At 37.5% G+C, this 19,442-nt stretch overlaps 1 protein-coding gene across 1 annotated transcript; it reads left to right on the top strand.

The window, feature by feature from the left end:
• The first annotated feature begins 325 nt into the window (after positions 1 to 325).
• ADNP (activity-dependent neuroprotector homeobox) lies at positions 326 to 19,127 on the top strand. Its single transcript, XM_008950068.1, has 4 exons — positions 326 to 617; positions 11,703 to 11,815; positions 12,923 to 13,015; positions 14,933 to 19,127. The coding sequence occupies exons 1-4, from the start codon at positions 326 to 328 to the stop codon at positions 18,059 to 18,061; spliced, it is 3,627 nt and encodes a 1,208-aa protein (XP_008948316.1). The 3' UTR covers positions 18,062 to 19,127.
• The last annotated feature ends 315 nt before the right edge of the window (positions 19,128 to 19,442 follow it).

Genomic DNA, 19,442 nt, shown 5'->3' with positions numbered 1-19,442 from the left:
AAAAACCTGTGGGACGAGTTCTAAGAGGGAGGGGAAAGAAATTCTGCTTAGGCCCCAGATTTTCTAGGGGGGTGACTTTTCAATGTTGGATGTGGGCCAGCTGCAGAGGTACCAGTGAGGTGTGCCTGGAGCTGAACGGAGCAGCTTGCCTGTCCTTATCTAATGTGTAGCTAGCAGAGGGTTATGAAGGAAAGAGATGAAGCACTAAATTATCTTGGCTGAGCATTTGAAGTATTCATCTCCAAATGAGGGTTGTTGGTGCCTGAGTGTATGTATAGTATATTATTCCATGGATACAATATTATTACAGGTACAACAGCAGCTCATGATGCCCCGTAAAGCTTTTCTTTCCCAGAAAGAAAAGCAGGCTCGTGCCAGGGAAAGGGATATGTTAAAAAAGAGGAGGAGGCGGCAAGACTATCTCAAAAGAAGTGTGGAACCGCAGAAAAATGCAGAAACAATAAAATGGCACAGGGATGATGAGAAGAGGAGAGAAAATGAGCAAGTGAAGGACAAAGATATCAAGAAGCGGTGGAGACAGGATGAGCGAGAACGACGAAAGAATGTGGACGCTATGAATTGGCGCAGGGAAGATGAGAAGAGGGAAAATGAGCGAGGTAAGGACCAAGAAGGCCAAGAACCAGCAAAGAAAGGATGAGGAGATGGGGAAAGAGCGACAAAAAGATGAACCTTTTGAAGCAGCAAAGGGATGATGAGGGGGAGAGGGGAAAAATGAGACTAAGAACTGTTCTATAAACGTGTAGAAATAACAGAAAATATTCGTATCTTTGAGTTTCACATTTATAGAAAATCTGCTTTGCTGAACTGTTTTTCTTACAGAGCTATTTATTTTAATAAGGCAAAAGTTATCTTGCGTATGAGATGTATGCAATCTCAAAGTCACAATGGGATAGAAAAGGCTGGGTTTTCACAATGCTTATAAAGTTGTCTGTTTTGCATATGTGCTCACACCTGACACTTGCTTCAACAGTGCAGTTGGTAATACTGTGTTTCAGATCACCAAAACGTTCAGGTTTTCTCAGTCTTCATAGTATGAGTAAATGAGAGAATTAGGAGAGGAAGGGTCAACCAAGTGTGCTCATAAGAGAGCATAAAACTGACAATTGTTTTATTTTTAATAATGTGCCCAAGAGTTGTAATTGAATCCAGTTTTATTTTGAGATAAATTACTTTTTAAAAGTTGTTTGGGAATGTAAATTTCACAGAATGCTTTCTCTTTTCACAGCTAGTTCAGGAGATGCACATTTGTGTCATTAGATCTCGGGTGCTGGCATCACATTTGATTTGATAAATTCAGCCAATGCCTGGTTATCAAATATGGAAAACTGACAAACAATAGATATTTACATTACACTAGGAAGACACCTTCTAAAGCTGCATTTTTATTACATTTTTTATGGGTTTTACCTGGAATTATAAAATGTTGGGTTTTTTCTTGCAGTAGCCCTAAAACATTAGTTGCAGGCTTATGAACCAGTAATGAATTTATAATGCAAAAGAGTCTAGTCCTTTGTAAGCCCTTCAAGTAAAAGGGCTAGTGGGGCCTTAAACACACAAGGGTAGTTTGTTCCTGTCTTTACAGCTGGGGAAGGTGCAGCCCTTCTTGGAAGATTGGGCTTCATTGCCTGCAGGGTGTTCACAGCAGACCTTGCAGGGAAGGGGCTGTCACACTTAATCTCTGGTGAAAATAGTGCCTTTTCTAAATGGTAGCAAAGAACTAGCTCTCTGGGAATGAGAAACTGATGCAGTTATTCTGCATCTTTGGGATTTTTTGCATTAAACATATGTTTGTTTCAGGATTGAAGATTTATACTTTTGTTTCCACTCCATAAGTGTCCTGGCACCCTTGTTTTAACCGATCAGTTATGAGGAGGCAGCCTGGAAAGGGATAGCCACAATAACAAAGAGTTGTATAATTAATACTGTGTGGATCTGCACTGAAAGTGGCTGAATAGTTTTATTACTCAACAAAAACAAAATGGTTAACATACTGAATATGCATAAAGCTTTCCTTTTTAGTGATGATCTTTTCAGTTGAGCTAAAAAGAAAAGTTAACTTGTATAGGGGTAGAATGAGGAGTGAATTCGGCTTATTACAGTAGTAACTTATTATGAATAAGTATATACTATATAATATTTAGTATATATTATTACACTTGTGAATAAGTGTGTTTCATTGTGAGAGGAAAATGCTCTCAAAATTAGTTACCAGTTTTCCACTTCTGTTCCTGTGAGATTTCCATTAAAGGCTTAGGAATTATCAGCTGGTAAAATAAATTTTTATGTCAAGAAAATTGACAAATGCATGTTAACTAAAAAAAGCCTTCAGGAGCCAAAATTTTATTTCTGTAACTATTTTTTTCCTCTTCTTCATTCCTAGTTTTCACTCAGGACACACTAGGAAAGTTTAATTTTGTAATTTTCCTTTTCTTGATTGTCTTTTTCTTCTGACTTTTCTCAGCTCTGTGAACTTAGATAAACTTAGAACTACATCCCTAGAATTTCCAAGGAAAGCAAATGGAATAGCCAGATAGTAACTTCTTACCAGTTATTCCTCTAGTGCTCTAGTGCTGACATAATACTTTTATTCTATGTTAAAAAAAAAAAAATAAAAATAAAAAATAAAAAAGATACTATATTCCACTGGTTTGGTTCCACCAGTGGACAAGTACTTCAGAACAATCAGTTGCATTGTAAAGAACATTAGGACATCCAACATACTGATACAGGTTTGAGATGCCTGAATAAGGAATAAATGCACTAGGGAGTAGGGGTTTTTTTTGTTTATAGCTGTTGGTATTCTGTAACTATTTTACTTGTCATTTACAGTGATGCTTTTCAGAAACTTTAGTGAGTGAAGATATCCTCTTCAATGAAATGTTTAGGGTTTTAGTGTTACAGTTCTGTGCTTGTTGGTCATGGAAGGCTTTCCTAGTGGTACAAACTGACAGTGTGGTAGTTAGGAAATGGTGTCATTTGCAATTAAACGTAAAGAGAAGAACACCTAGAGTAGGTATTTTAAAAACCCAGACTGATGATGTCTAGACTGGTGTCCTTTACACAGCAAGATTTTCCTCCAGATTATTTCTTTAGGTCTAAACTATTTCTGGATGAAAATCACTATTTTACTAACAAGACCGTGACATTAGAAATATATTACACTTGCTGCTTGTTAGAATGGTGACAAAGCTCAAACACGAAGCCAGCATAGTGAGCACTTTGAAGAACATTGTCCGAAAATGAAAATAACATGATGAGGCAGATGTTGAATATTTGCTGAAGATTTTAGTGGAGAGGAAAAGGCTGACTGGTTGTAAAACAGATGTACCTTTCCCAGAATCAGAGTGGCATTGTTATTGTGGGTGCTTTGAAGCTGTAGACTAGCAGATCCTCTGTTTCATTGTTCTAGATAAAGCTGGCAGAGCTGAAATAGTCCCAACATCTGTTACCTGACGGTATCAAAGACAGCAGGCTGTAAGGCAGCTCTTCTGATGGGGTCTAAAATACAAAAGAACCACTGGAGAATTAACATATTAGGTACACTAAAATAGAAACAGCTTTTGGGTTCTAAAAACAGGTGGAAGCTTTCTCTTTTTTGTCATCTCTGATAATTTGACTGCTTTTTTTTTTTTTTTCTGTTTTTCCCTTTTGTGTTCCTTATCCTCTCTGCTGGGCACTTACCTTCCTGTAAGGCTGTCAATACAGTGTTATTGTGTATGAGATGAGTATGTCCCTTATAGGGGATGACTGTTTGCACTGAGAAAAATATGTAGCATAAGAAAATGGTAACTTGCAATATAGAACTCTAAAACAGGCATGCAGTATTGTATTTTATATTAATTTTCCAAATAAGCACACAGTAATCTGAGTAATCTTTTGACTCAGTTTTCTAGGTGGTTCCAGACCCTGGTGTATTAAAGGGCTGAACTGCATGGCCATGTTAATTTGCAGTGTTTGAAGCTGGCACAGTGAGGACAGTTTATTTTTATTAAATGTTAAAAGTGGCTTAAAAATCACTTGGAGTACCATAACAGGAGGATGTGTCAAACTTCATATTCTGGAAGTTTTTAGACTAGTGACTGCAGTTGTTTCCATCTGGAATCTGAAGTGCTAGTAAGAGTAGTGAGTTGGTGGAGAGGTGATTTGGAGCTGAAAGTCACTGCAAGTCTATCTAAATGCTGAAATCTGTTTTTTAAAAAAGGTGAAAGGTTGAAGGATTTGGGGTTTGTTGATACTTCTCTGTGACTATGCAGAGGTTATTTTTTGGGCCAGACCTTGTTTTCTTTCTGCTTTTTTTGTCGTGCCATTAAAATTAGAAGTCTTGATTTCCTGTATCTTAAGATATTTGCATTAATAAATTTCTAAGACTAAGCAGAAATATTTTTTTTCTGGATGTTGTTCACAGTGCTCCTGAGAGTATTTTACTGTGAAGCAACACTAACCTTGGAGTGAGGTCCCCTTTTCATTACAGTGGTGAACCCAAGTTCTTTAAAGCACTGAAGAATCCTTTGATTTTACAGAAATGAGGGACAGTGTTGTTGACTTTTTTGTCCTGCAATTTTATTTGCTTCCTAAAACTTGGACATAATTATTAATGTAAATTAATCACCCTGTATTATGTCCAGGCCCATTCCAATTTCAGGATGTGATTCTATTGAGTGAGTTGAACTGATGGTTCCTGTAGACTTCTCAAACTTCACAAGTCTTTGTAGACGCTTTATCCCCTAATTTTGAGGTCATAAGAGAGACACATCAGAACTGCACTTGAGATAAATTTTTCCTTCCTGGGACTCCTACAGCCTGTTGAAAGCCAAAAACTGCTTTGGTTCTCCCAAGCAGGGTACCATGTACACGCTTTGTACGTGGTATTGAGTTTTGTGAAGTCTTTTAACTCTTGTTCCTCTGCTTACCTTGCAAATAATCCTTGCTTTTTCACAAAACGTTCCCCCCTTCTGATTTTTGGATGAAAACCTGAGAGTGCTTCATTTTGTTAAAACATGTGCACTAGCTGGGAGACTTGCAGCTTTTTGTTCATGCTTCGCATAGTGGCTGTCATCCACAGCAGGGAAATAGTACTGCATGAAGTTTGTATAAAATAGGTCTTTGCATCTCCAGAATGTGACTATGAAATGAAAACTGAAGTACAGTGTTTCTGATTTAGTAATGATATTTTGCTCTTTTATAGCTTGTCTTTTCTTTCATTTGGCTACTGAATTATTCTGTGACTCAGTACCTGGCTGTGAACCAGACCTTTATGCTAGGTACTCCATAAATAAAAAGCAAAAGGAAGTTCCAAATATTTCGTACACACTTAGTCTGCTTACTGTTACTTTGTGACTGGTACAGTCAGACATTTTGTGTACAAGCACACTAAAAATGAGTCTGTCTGAAGATAAGCACACTAAAGCAGTCTAATTTTTCAGCAATTCTTATAGCTAGGTTAGTAATCCATTTTCTTAAGCACCTGAAGATACGATATTGATATTTCTAGTACAGACATTGTGGGTCTTGTTTTTAAGTAATAATTTTTTCTCTTCGGTGAGGTTGATGTGTAACCCAATTTCTGAACAAGGGCTTCCCAGTGTATTTGCAGGTGGGAGCCAGATCTAGCAGTAGGAAACAGAAGGGCAGACAAATTGAACTTGAATCATGAACTTGAAATAACTGGTTGATTTAGAGGCCAAACTCATTATTCCTCTCACTTAATGAGGATAAAAAAAATGCTTGGGTTTCTCTATAGAATTATTTTTGCTGAACATGTGTGTTCATCTTGACTTATTTTTCTATGAATGTGTGTACAGATGCACATTCCTTTATAAAGAAAATAGGCTCTTATAAAGAAAAGATTTATAATGTATGAAATATGTAGGACTTGTGCAGGAATGAATAGGATAGAGTAGAACTGTAAAGGAGAATAATAAGGATTGTTGATGCATTGGCTGCTATAAAACAGAATGCATGGAGGTGCAGGATGTCCTGCTAACTAGAATCCTGGGGTCCAATTGTCATTAAACTATTTTACAGAAGCATCAGCTGATCTCTGACCCTGGATGTAGTAATAACTTCATGCCATGGGAAAGCACTACTGGGTTTTGTCAGTACTGCATGCTGCATGCCTTAGGATGTGTTCTGTTAAAATAATTACCTGGATCTAAAATTCCAAGCAGTAAGAAGCAGCCCTGACAGTGAAGAAGAGACATTTCAGGTATCCTCTCTTAAATGTCAACTTTTGCTCAGATAAAGGATACTTCATTTCAAGAATAGCATTAATGTCTAAGTGATGATTTGAGATGCTTCTTAATCCCAACTCTCTTACTATCCACATTCGAGGATGTGCCAGCAGGGCCTTGTGGATATTGCAATTACAATTCAACCTACTTGCTTTAAATAGAAATGGAGATGCTAAATGCTCTTTTTGTAGTCACAGACCATGATAATATCGGGCTGTATCGGGCTCTTCACTAATGATGATTATATGGTCAAGAAATTCCCTAAATAAAAAGGACTGTATTTGCTTAAGGATGGGGGGTTTGTTAAGATTAGGTGAGTTGGATTCAGCTATCAAGCTGAATTTGCAAAGTAAATGCTGATCATCAGTTCTCAGATGTGAAGAACTAATTATATCCTTTATTATGAAGTGTTGTGATCTTTGATAGTTTATTGTCTTTAAGAGTTGACTGCGAGACAGGCAGAAGGGCAGAGGCAAGTAGGTGTTGCAGATAGATAGATCTTGTTTTCAGGCAGTCCTAAATAATTTGCTTTCTTTATTATGGTGTATTTTTATCTTTATCATGGTGTATTTGGCATGTCTAGGTATATTAGACACAGTAATAAGTAGAAAGCATTTGATTATTTTGGTGAAGAAGTTGTTAGTGCATTTGTTACTAAAATAAGCTATTTGATAATAAGCATTATTTTGAGACTTGTCTGACTTCCAAGTTTATAAGTGATTATTGCCTAAAGACAAACTCTGTACTGACTCTTGCTTTGTCATAAGGAAAGAAAATGTTTTTTTTTACAAGCCAAATGAGTATGATTCTTTAAGAGAGGACTTTGGTTTCAAAGAAAATGGCACAGCTTGCTAGAAGCTGTAAAGTGTAATGTTTTCATACACTGATGCTTTACAGTTGATATTAATAACTTGGATTATTCTAGAATAAAATTACTAGTACATTATTTCCTTGGATTTGAAGTTCAATTGAAAATATTAATTCAAATCCTGAACATACTTGACTGTGCTGCTTCATGTAGTTTTTTTATTAAATAAATTGAGCAAACAGGTAGCTATGAAGAAGCTACTGAAAACATTACTGAACCAGTGCTAAAAAGTGAGAGCGATGCTTATTCAGCTGCCTTTAGAGCAAAGGAATTAGTGGAGCCATGATTAATTTCTTGGATACATTAATATTTTTCACTCTGGCTCTGCAGCAGCAAGAACTTTAATGAAATTGATGTTCTTGAGTTTTTTTTTAAAAAAAAAAAAAAAAAATGCTGTGCTTGGAAACCAAACTTGTGTTACTTTATTGTAATGTAGTGTTCAGAGCCTTACTTCCCAGTTCTGTGTAAGGAAGAGAGGGAATACAATGTTAAGGAAGCATATTTTCTGCTGAATTTGTGATCTGAGGTTAAGGATATACATCCACTCTGTGCACTGTGTGGTACTTTTTGTTTTCCTATTAATGCAGTTCTAGTATCACACAAGTCAGATCTGTTGTAAGTCATTAAAAAAGTGACAGTGGGCTCAGCATTGAAAGCTATTTCATAGTGACTAGCCTAGAATAAACTACAGGTTGGAGCTGCTTTTTTTCCATTTGGAATCGTTAAGCTTCACTTATTTCAACTACAGATCAAAAAATAGACAAAAGGTGCTACTTGGAAACTACAAATAGGACACAACCTTAATAAACCATTGGCATTAATCAATAGGCTAGTTAAGAGTCGAAAGTCTTAGGCAACAGCATTTTTACCCATTAATCTTGTCCATGTTTTTAGCTAATCTGTTACTAGTACTTCACAAAATTGGCATTGCTGATCCTCAGCCCTGTTGTTAAATATTTTCAATTACTATTTATATCTTCAAAAACAGACCTGACTAAACTTTAAGATATATGAGACATTGTTTTTACAATTGAAGCAAACCTGCAAACTTCAAATAATAATTTTAGTTAAGGAGATTTTAGTTCCATTTGTTGAAGTAACTAAACTAATTGTAATATTGCCCTGGAATACTTAAATGTACTCTTCGTAGTCTTAATAAAATTTCTAAATACTAATTCCCATTTGCAAGGTAAACGTCCATTACTGTTTTCAAAAGCTTCTCCACCATTTATGTGCTTATACTTTAACATAAATGGTATTATTTTTACTTTATCCACAAAGCATGCGAAGTAATAGTACAAATAACAGGATGCAGCCTCTGCCCAGAGGAGCTTAAACAGTACAGCTGATACCACAGCATGGGCAAGGACGGGTAGAAAAGCAGGGCGGAACTTGGCACGTTCTGTAGTTAATTAATCAAAGCCTAGTACACAGTACAGAGTCATAAAATCTTATGTACATTGAAAGGTTTTTTTTGTATGCTTCTCTACAATGTGTGCCTTTAGAAATAGCTCTTACACATAAGAAAGAGGAAAGGGATATGGATAAATTCAGAATTTGATCATAAAATCTGATAAAGGAACCATAAGCTTGAGTGCAGATTTTTATAAAATAAGTGATTTGTCCAAGTCAGTTTTCAAGGTAACAAGAAGTTAGAAACTCAGATTCAAACCTTATTTCCTAGTCCTTTATGAGGATTAAAAATAATTGACTGAGCAGGAGTGAGTAGCATTGTGGAAGGATGACATGAATCACTGTTACCTGAATGATCCCATTGCCTCTTACATAGACAGGGATAATGTCTTAGACCTGGATACTGCTTGGAGTTTCAGGTGAAATATTTGATTGGAGTACAGATGAGAATGAATATGGCATAAAAAAAGTGCAGTTAATGATTTCCCATACAAAGTCACTAGAGGCTTTAGGGCAAGGGGAATAACTGACAAGAGAGTTGTTTACTGCCAGGATGAAGTAGTTAATCCTTAGCAGTTACTCCTTGTCTTCTCCAGACCCAAAGCATGCCTGTAGAAGTGTTCTTTGCAGCCTGGTTAGGGTCCGTATTGTGGGACTTTTAAGTGAATCTACCTATAAGGTGTTTCACTAGAATGCCAGTTCTTCATATTTCTAAAGTGAGTGAGTTTCCCTAAAACAGAAGGTGCCAGATACAATACAGAATATAGCTACTTTTCATATGAACTTAATTCTAGTTTTTTTCCAAGTCTATAATTATTTTCACTGAGACTGCAGTTAGCTGAAAAAACTCTACAGTCACATAAATGAATATACTTGCATTTAGAGTGAGAAGAAATCAAGATGGTTTTAATAATACCAGATTCTCTTAAGTGTTACTTGGAGCAGATTAATACAGAACATTGAAATACTTTTTCTGGTCTATGTTGTTTGATGATTAGTATAGTTAGTCACTTTGTGTGCTGTGTTTAAGTAATTTCATTATTGCAAATACTCTGAGTAACTTGGAATCCCTGAGATTTATAGACAAGGTTTAAACTATTTTATTTCTTTGGTTTCCTAGTTTTCATATAGTGCTGATAAAATGATGCTACATTTGCTTCTGTTAAACTGTGGCTGTGGCCAGCCTGATACAAGTACCAAAATCCTTAATCATCAGAGTTGCTTGGGTACTTCTGAAAATCTTCCTGAAGATCTTTATATAAACTCAGGCTTGCTTCCATGTAGTTTTTAATTTATAGTTCTGATGTGAATTCTAAATATCATGATAGCTTTTTGCTCTTAGGCAGGAGCAATTTCTGTGTTCACTGAATTTGAAGAGACTAGAGCCTAGCAACACTACTTGCAGACCGAGGCACTGATTGGTTTGTCTTAGCACTGTTACATGCAGAACTTTTCCGTTTTGGTTATTTCTGAAACTTAGGGTATTGTTGGGAATCGTAGAATAGGAAGTTGTTAGTGACTGCCTTACAGCATTACCTAGTAAAATTGGTAGGAGTGTGAAAATAAAGAGGCTAGTGTGTAAACAGACAAGTAATACTTGAAGGAGTATGCAGGGTAGTATGTATAGAAGGGTTGGTTTGCTCTGAGACACTCTGTTGTTGTAGTCAGAACCTACACACTTTGTACCTTGAGAAAATTCCTTAGTAAGCTCTTCGTAGCTTAGCAATGGCCCTTGATCTCATGGTAATGTGGGAGAATTTTTGTCTAACGGAAGTATTTAATGGCTGCAAACTTCTGTGAGCTCTGCATTCAGGGCTTCTGTTTGGAAGCGTTAAAAAGTACTTTCAAGCTTCTATCAAAAAAGTCCATTTTTTCTTAAGTAGGTAGACTTTAGCCTTGCAGTTGATTAACTTGTTGATACAAATCAAACCTTTTAGTGTTCAAACACAGCAACATTTCTGAATTGGCTCACGTAAATATTAAAGATCAACAGCACAGCTTTTATCTTCTAGGGTGATATTCTTTAGGCATCCAACCATTAAAGCTTAGACAACAAGGTAACAATTCTGACACTTTCTTGCTATTTAAGAAGCTTCCTCCCTTTTTCTTTGAGAAAAGCCTACCTTTTCATTGCTTGCTTTACTCCTCTTCACTTCCAGAATAACTGTTTGTCAGGGACTTTCACCTTTCTGCCACTTTGCACCTTCTTAAAGTGAAGATGAGTCAATGGTTCTGTAGCAGAGCAAGAGTCTACCTTAAGGATAACAGCATGCAGGCCAAGAAAACCTGTATACACAAAGTAATGCTAGTTATTAGTGTTTGGGAAGAAATCTTGTTGGTAGTGGTTGAATCTGAGAACTCGCATACCTTAATTTTAAACTTTCTTTTAGCTGTGTAGCCCCAGTGATTAGCAGACAGTTTAATTGAAGTTAGCTCTGAGTGGGGAGCTGAAAGAGTATGGTATGTTGAAAATACCCAGCTACTCTTAGAGGTGTTAAGCCACCTCTTGTGCTCTTTCCAGTGATTTATATCTCTGAAGGGCTCTAAGCAAGCTTTCATGTCCCATCTTAATATTAAAGAAGAATGTATGCTAAACAGCTTGTCAGACATTTAAAGCTATAAATACAGTACCCAGAGGAGACAGTATTAATTTTTTTATCCTACCTACAGTTGAATGCAAGAAGCAAGTTTCTCACTGAGGAGATTTGAATGCAAGAAGCAAGTTTCTCACTGAGGAGATACTATTAAATCTCTTCCAAGACTGACACAAACCCTCAGCTTAACAATTTTCAAATCAATTAGGATATGTATGCACATAAAATAAATGGAGTTTTTAAGTACTTCAGCATAGGAGGTAAATTTCATGTCAATGCAAACCTTTTTTTTAAAAAAAAACTATTTTCAGATGCAGCTGATTACTCCTGCAGTTGTTGTTACATCAGTTTGTAGTTTTTTTTAAGTGCTTTAAGTTTGTCAATATCTAGCTTTATGGCCAGCCTCATTTAAAAACAAATTAGGCAGAAAATGTGGTAGATTCTTAGTTAATGATACAGCTCTGATACTGAGTTATGTGGGTAAAATGAGATGGCATACTACTAACTATTCAAAGTGCAACACGCTATCAGACAAAAAACATTTGACTTAAATATTTTCTCTTTCTTTTTCAATAGAAACTATGTTCCAACTTCCTGTCAACAACCTTGGCAGTTTAAGAAAGGCCCGGAAAACTGTGAAAAAAATACTTAGTGACATTGGTTTGGAATACTGTAAAGAACATATAGAAGTAAGTATGATACCTGCAAAGTGTTGTAGCTAGAGTTAAAATGTGCCAAAGTTATTGGGACTGTGAGGTCTTTGGTGTATAACATTATCTTTTTTTTTAGACCTGTTTCACAAAAAGTTAAATTTTTACTGTGAACTTTGAAGGGTTCCCCTGTGTCTTGTTCCCACACCATACTTCTGTTCTCATCAATCAGCTTCTGATAATGATGCTGGGATTCCATCTGAGCCTTGTTCAGGCATTGCTACTCCTGCATTGCTTATTAAGTTCTACACAAAGTAGGACTTGTTAACATGAGATAAAATGTACCTGTAAATGCTTTTAAGAAAGTTTATTGGAGACAAGATACACTTCAGGCTCTATGTGACTGACTTGATATATACTGAAGGTAGGTTGTCTTTTGTTTATGTTGGATTCTTAAAAATAGCACATGCTAGCTGAACATTTAGGAATGAAACAAGAACTCGGTGTGGTCTAGGATGTTCCTGGGGACAGAAGATGGTTCTGAAGTTTTCAAACATGTAGTCAAACTTTTAAAACTTCTATTTGAAATTAAAGTAATAAAAAAAAAAACTGAATAAACCCTCAAAAAGCAACCAACAGAAACCCCAACAAAACCAAAAAATCCAACAAACACAAAAAAATTCCTTCACCCCCTCCCCCACAAACAAGCAAAAAAACCCAAACAACTAAACCCACAACCCAAACTAATGAAAAAGCCTCCCAAAAAACACCACTACCAACAAAACCAAACAAAAAAACCACCATCATAGTTATGGTGAAGGATCTACATGATAAGTATTTAGCATTAGCCTGGGAATATGTTTTTCCATGACTGCTTTTGAAAGGGCAGGTATTTAATTACAGGTATGGATTAATTAAAAGGGTGAGTATTGCAATAGTTCTGTGGATGTCCTGTGATACTGAGACTCCTCACAACTCTTCTCCAAAGAGGTGCATGTCAAACACCCATGGTTCCAGGAATGAATACCTACCGTTTGCCAGCTGTGCTCGGGAGCACTGCATGGATGCTTGCAGGAGTTGCCTAAGGGAGCAGTTGGTCCTTGGTTTTGACGCTATGTACTCTCTTCCCATCTTCCCCTTCTCCAGGATTTTAAGCAGTTTGAACCTAATGACTTTTATTTGAAAAACACTACATGGGAAGATGTAGGATTGTGGGACCCATCGCTTACAAAAAATCAGGTTGGTAATAGTTTGTTGACACATCTGATTCTGAAGATGGTTCACTCGCAAGGGCGTTTCACAATTATGACAAGAGCTTTTCCTGCAGTTCTTCCCATTGATCTTCATGTGTTGTCAGTTTAAGGGACAGCAAAAAGCTGCATGATTTTTTTTTTTTTCCTAAAAGTAATAATCCTGGTCTTTGTCTTAGTAGTATGGATCGCCAAATACTGGAGAACTAATAGGTCAAGATATTTTACACTTTGAGAACTGCATATTAAGAGCCAGTCTGTTTTCTGGCTTAGCAGAGTTTCACCATCCTTCTGGTCAAAAGATCAACTATTTTATACAGTTTGTGATAAGCTGACCTTCCCATACATGTTTTGTTACCCATTTCCATCATTTCAGAAGGAGTTTAACAGATCTAAATGCTGCTCTCTCCACTTGCTGTAGCTGTTAGCTGTCTGCCACATCTGAAGATGCTCATAGCCTATATCAAAGATTTGATTTAAGCATATATAATTCTATACAGCACTGGAAGTCTTACTTTTTAGATGTTTCTGAGCCAGTAATAAAGGAATCTTGAATTGAGCTGGAACTGAAAGGAGGAAATACTACCTGGCTGTGATTAAACACATTTAGGGCAAGTTGTGTCCACTGCTGCAGCCTGTACCAGTGGTACAATATTGAGTAGTAGCAGCACTAACAGAACAGTGAGAAGGTGAGACATCTCTCTACAAAATAAGCCCTCTTTTAGCATCTGAAAGATCAAGTACTGCTCCTACAGGAAATGGGAACCTGTATTATGATGGATTCCTAGTGTAGTGTTAACCTAAAACCATCCCTTTATTACTGTGTTCCATAAAATTCACTGGTTGATGTTGTTGTTCTTTCTAGTTAATTCCAGAATAAAAGTTGTAGTAGAAGAGGAGACAGATTTTTAGCGTGTTCTGTTGTTTCTTGTCTCCAGCCTACCATGTGTCTGAGGCTTCAGAAGGTGACAGAAGCATATATTCCTAATTATTATGCAGAGGGAAAGCATAACTGTCCAGCAACTTCAAATGATCTATGTGTAGCTTGATGCACAAGACTTTTTTACACTCATGATGAATGTTTGTAACTTTGAATTTCATGTCTTGTCTCATCTGAAATGCTAGATTGCTTGTGGCTATCTCTAAGGCCAACGTAACTTTAGTTTCTGTACAACAGTTGACAAGAATCGCATTGGCAACATGTTAAATAAGATAAATGGTGCCAGGGAAACTGCAAGTGTTTTCAGATATCTTTTCTGATTCAAGATTGGTTTAAAAGTCAGGTTTGTTCTTTGATCAGAAGGAAAAAGCTGGGTGGCTTTAAGGGCTTGTGTAGCTTTAGTATCTGAGTTGGTAAGTTAAATCCATTGTTCACCAAAAAAAAGTTTGAAGTGCATCTTCTATATTAAAAGTTTGTAATGTATTAAGACACAGAAGTATCTAGTTATTGATCCATTTTATATCTGTAAATGTTTGGCATATTTTGATGGGAAGTAACTCATCTTCTGGATACAGTCTTACCCTACTCAAACAGTCATGCTTGCCCTTTCCTCCTGGAAATGAGCTTACAGTGAGCTTCATGCAGCTCAGTTGCAGGGAATGAGGCCTTTTTTTGACTGGTGGAGAAAAATGCTTATGATTTAGCCTTGCATACTGAGTATATGGTTAAACTCTCGAGGGACCTCTAAACTAGCACTCTCCACATCCTGTGTATGTTTGGATGATATGCTTTTTAGGGCCTGGTCTGCAGGGCAAAAATTGGAAAGAAGAAATTAATCTGAAGGTTTGAGACTGTTGCAGTGGGATTGGAGAGTCTCACTTAGGAACATTATTGTTTAGAGCATATCATGGATGTTGTTTTTCTGAAAATGCCTTTCAATATTTAGTGTCTGCTTTGTTCTTTAAGGACTACCGGACAAAGCCTTTTTGCTGCAGTGCATGTCCTTTTTCCTCGAAGTTCTTTTCGGCGTACAAAAGCCACTTCCGGAATGTTCACAGCGAAGACTTTGAAAATAGGATTCTCCTTAATTGTCCTTACTGTACTTTCAATGCAGACAAAAAGACTTTGGAAACGCACATTAAAATATTTCATGCTCCAAATGCCAATACACCAAGTGGAGGCATCAGCACGTTTAAAGATAAAAACAAACACGATAGCCTTAAACCTAAGCAGGCTGACAGTGTAGAACAAGCTGTTTATTACTGTAAGAAGTGCACTTACCGAGATCCTCTATATGAAATAGTTAGAAAGCACATTTACAGGGAACATTTTCAGCATGTGGCTGCTCCCTACATAGCGAAGGGAGGTGAAAAGTCACTCAATGGTGCGGTTCCGTTAAGTTCCAGTACCCGAGAGGAGGGTAGTATTCACTGCAAACGATGCCTTTTCATGCCGAAATCATACGAAGCTTTAGTACAGCATGTTATTGAAGACCATGAACGCATAGGCTATCAGGTAACAGCAATGATAGGCCACACTAATGTAGTGGTTCCAAGATCTAAACCTTTGATGCTAATAGCTCCAAAACCACAGGATAAAAAGCCTATAGGCCTCCCTCAGAGGATGGGTCCCCTTTCCCCTGGAAGCGTCCGATCTCTCTCGTCGCAGCAGATGATGAACAGACTCACTATACCAAAGCCGACGTTAAATTCTGCGGGAGTGAATATGATGTCAAATGTTCACCTACAACAAAACAATTATGGAGTCAAATCAGTACCGCCAAGTTACGTTGGCCAGCCAGGGGGAAGGCTGAACTTGAGTGGTAATGCACCAGTTTCTATTCCACAGCAATCACAAACAATTAAACAGTATTCAGCAAGTGGCAATGGAAGGCCTTATACTCTTGGAGGGGAACAGAGATCACAGGCCTCGGCAAGATACTCTCTTCAGTCTGCCAATTCCTCTTCTCTTTCATCAGCTCAGCTGAAACAGACGTCATTATCTCAGTCACAGGCAGCTTCAAGAGTATTAGGTCAGTCTGGCTCAAAATCTCCCGTAGCTGCTACAGGTCCTTCCACTGTCAACACGTCATCCACACAGAAGTGGAAAATCTGTACAATCTGTAATGAGTTGTTTCCTGAAAATGTGTATAGTGTCCACTTTGAAAAGGAGCACAAGGCTGAAAAGGTGCCTGCAGTAGCTAACTATATCATGAAAATACACAATTTCACTAGCAAATGTCTATACTGTAATCGCTATTTACCCACTGATACGTTGCTTAATCATATGTTAATACATGGTCTGTCTTGTCCGTATTGCCGTTCAACCTTCAACGATGTTGAAAAGATGGCTGCTCATATGCGAATGGTTCATGTTGATGAAGAAATGGGACCTAAAACCGATTCCACTCTAACCTTTGATTTGACATTGCAGCAGGGTAGTCACACGAATATACATCTTCTTGTAACGACCTACAACCTGAGAGATGCTCCTGCTGAATCTGTAGCTTACCATGCCCAAAATACTCCCCCAGTTCCTCCAAAACCACAGCCGAAAATCCAGGAAAAGTCTGATGTACCTGTAAAAAGTTCTCCACAAGCAGCAGTTCCCTACAAAAAAGACGTGGGGAAAACCCTCTGTCCTCTGTGCTTTTCAATCTTAAAAGGACCCATCTCTGATGCGCTTGCACATCACCTACGGGAGAGGCATCAGGTCATTCAGACAGTTCACCCGGTTGAGAAAAAGCTAACCTACAAATGCATTCATTGCCTTGGTGTATATACTAGTAACATGACTGCCTCGACTATAACGCTGCACCTTGTTCACTGCAGAGGGGTTGGGAAGACTCAGAATGGCCAGGACAAAGGCACTTCGTCATCTCGGCTAAGTCAGTCTCCAGCTGTAGCACCTGTAAAACGTACCTATGAACACATGGAGTTCTCACTAATGAAGAAAAGGAAAATGGATGACAGTGACTCCCCCTCTGCCTTCGAGGAGAAGCCTGAGGAACCTGTAGTTTTAGCATTGGACCCCAAGGGTCATGAAGATGATTCCTATGAAGCCAGGAAAACATTTCTTACAGAGTATTTTAATAAGCAACCATATCCCACTAGGAGAGAGATTGAGAAGCTGGCTGCCAGTTTGTGGTTATGGAAATCTGATATTGCATCTCATTTTAGTAACAAAAGGAAGAAATGTGTTAGAGATTGTGAAAAATACAAACCCGGTGTGCTGCTTGGTTTCAATATGAAAGAGTTAAACAAGGTTAAACATGAAATGGATTTTGATGCTGAATGGCTGTTTGAAAACCACGATGAAAAGAATTCCAGGGTCAATGTTAGTAAGACTGTTGACAAAAAAATAAACTTAGAAAAAGACAATGAAAGTTCCTCAGACAGCTATGAAAATATAGAAGAGGAATACCATGAAAGTGGTAGTCCATTTGGTCAGCGTATTTCTGACATGGGTGGGAAAACCTCTTCTGATAGCATAGCAGAGAACCCGGAGGACAGCATATCCAAGGAAATTGTTGAAGAAAATACATTACAGTCTCCAGAGAAGTCTGATCAAAAACAAGAGGAAAGCTCTAAATACGAAGAGATTATTTCTGCTGAAGAACCAACAAAATTGGTAGGTGATGTTTCAGATAGCGAAGGCGATCAGGATTATGCTGTTGAATGGAAAGATGGAGCTTCACAGTCTGAAAGTGGGCCTGGTTCTCAGCAGGTTTCTGATTCTGAAGATAATACATCAGAAGTAAAACCAGAGGTGTGGACAGACGAATCCTCCCAAAGTGAAGATGCAGGTAGCAGTAAACCGGCTGTTGAGACAAAAGGGGGTGAATCTGAAAGTGATGAAGAACAGTCAAAGTGGAAGAATCGTTCCTATGGAAAAGAAGAGTTTTGGCCTAAGGACCAGTCGCAATGGAAAAATGCATCAGAGATTGAGGAGAGCTTGTCAAATCAGCAGATGGAATGGCAGAATAGCACAATTGACGGTGAGGACGGAGATCAGTTTGACAGTGTGACTGATGGAGTAGCAGAACCAATGCATGGCAGCTTAACTGGTGTGGAGCTGAGCAGCCAGCAAGCGTAAGCTGCTCAGTTTGGAAGCTGCAGTAACGTGATCCAATCCACAACTGTCTCAACACTCATTTCAGTATGACTGCTAAGCTTAACTTCTAACTGGTACTGCCTGTCAAGTGCTAGGTCATGGCACGTGGTGGTTGTGGCCACAGTTATTCCAGGATGCTGTTGGCTAATCTTGCTTGAGAATACCTGCTGGGATGAGCACAGTAACAATGTGAAAATGGATAAGCTGGTGGCTCCAGAATGCACACAGAGAAAAGCAGAGGTTCATTTCTATCTGCATTTTCAACACTTATTTCACTCTTGTACATGTTCAGTTGTATGTCTTTTTAAACATTACCCTTTTTCACATGGTAGTGTAGGGCCAACCATACAAGCTACCAGTTCAACGTGTATAGTAGACTATGGGAAAATTGATTTTTTTCATGTATCATTCTGAATAGTTGAAATGTATATTTGTACAGTCTTTTAGACCTATTCAAGTGAAGCTTATGAAATTGTTCTTGTGTACCCATAATAGATTTGTTTCTCTTTTTTAGTGTTGCCCTGCTGTGTAATAAATGCTGTATCTAGTTTACCTAGCAAAAGCTTGAAACTGCTATAGTATGGATTTTGACAAACTTAGTTTTTGCACATAACCTTGTACAATCTCAAAACAGAGGCCAGCAACGTAAAAAAAAAATATATCTGGACTCTATTGTATTATAGAATTTTCTTGTTCTGAATATCCTTGACATTACAACTGATGACAAACGTATTTCAGAGCCATTTTCTGAAATCTTTTAAGCTAAAAAAGAAAAATCACATGCAAGAAACAAGTTTGCAGCTACTAATTTTGACACCTTTTAGATCTGTATAAAAGTGTATTGTGTTGAAGCAGCACACTGAAACAAAAGTGCTGTGTTTTGGATATTTAGTTTTATCTTTAGTTAACACCAACAAGGTGTTGTATTCATTTATACCATCTAATATATGACACACTGTTGTAGTATGTATAATTTTGTGATCTTTATTTCCCTTTGTATTCTTCATTTAAGCATCTAAATAAATTGCTGTATTGTGCTTAATGTAAATATTTGTTTTATTACATGCAAGTGCTACATTCTTTCCCTGCTTTGGTTTGATTTTTTTGTTTTGGTTCTTTTTTTCCCCCAAAGTGCTCCACAACTCTTCTGGGGCATGTCTGTATAGTACTTTCTTACTGATCTCTTCAAGGATATTGAAAATCCTACAAAACTAACTTGGGCTGAATTTGTATTTAGCATTGTAGAACACTAATTTATAAATAGAATTGTAGTGATTTGCTTGTTCTGCATCCTGGAGAAATAAGGTCTGTAAGTTATTTGTATTTGTCATCCCTTTGTGCTTACATGAATGGAGATCACTTT

The sequence above is a fragment of the Merops nubicus genome, unplaced genomic scaffold, assembly GCF_000691845.1.
Source record: "Merops nubicus isolate BGI_N331 unplaced genomic scaffold, ASM69184v1 scaffold30651, whole genome shotgun sequence".
In the NCBI taxonomy this organism is placed as follows: domain Eukaryota; kingdom Metazoa; phylum Chordata; class Aves; order Coraciiformes; family Meropidae; genus Merops; species Merops nubicus.
Note: the sequence above shows the minus strand (reverse complement) of the source record. Positions and strands in the feature narration are given on the sequence as shown.

Excerpts from the sequence above, each read along its gene's own strand:
- ADNP (XM_008950068.1), top strand. The coding sequence starts at position 326 with ATGATGCCCCGTAAAGCTTTTCTTTCCCAGAAAGAAAAGCAGGCTCGT. Across the intron at positions 618-11,702 it reads GAAGAGGGAAAATGAGCGAG|AAACTATGTTCCAACTTCCT; the intron begins GTAAGGACCAAG and ends CTTTTTCAATAG. Across the intron at positions 11,816-12,922 it reads ACTGTAAAGAACATATAGAA|GATTTTAAGCAGTTTGAACC; the intron begins GTAAGTATGATA and ends CCCCTTCTCCAG.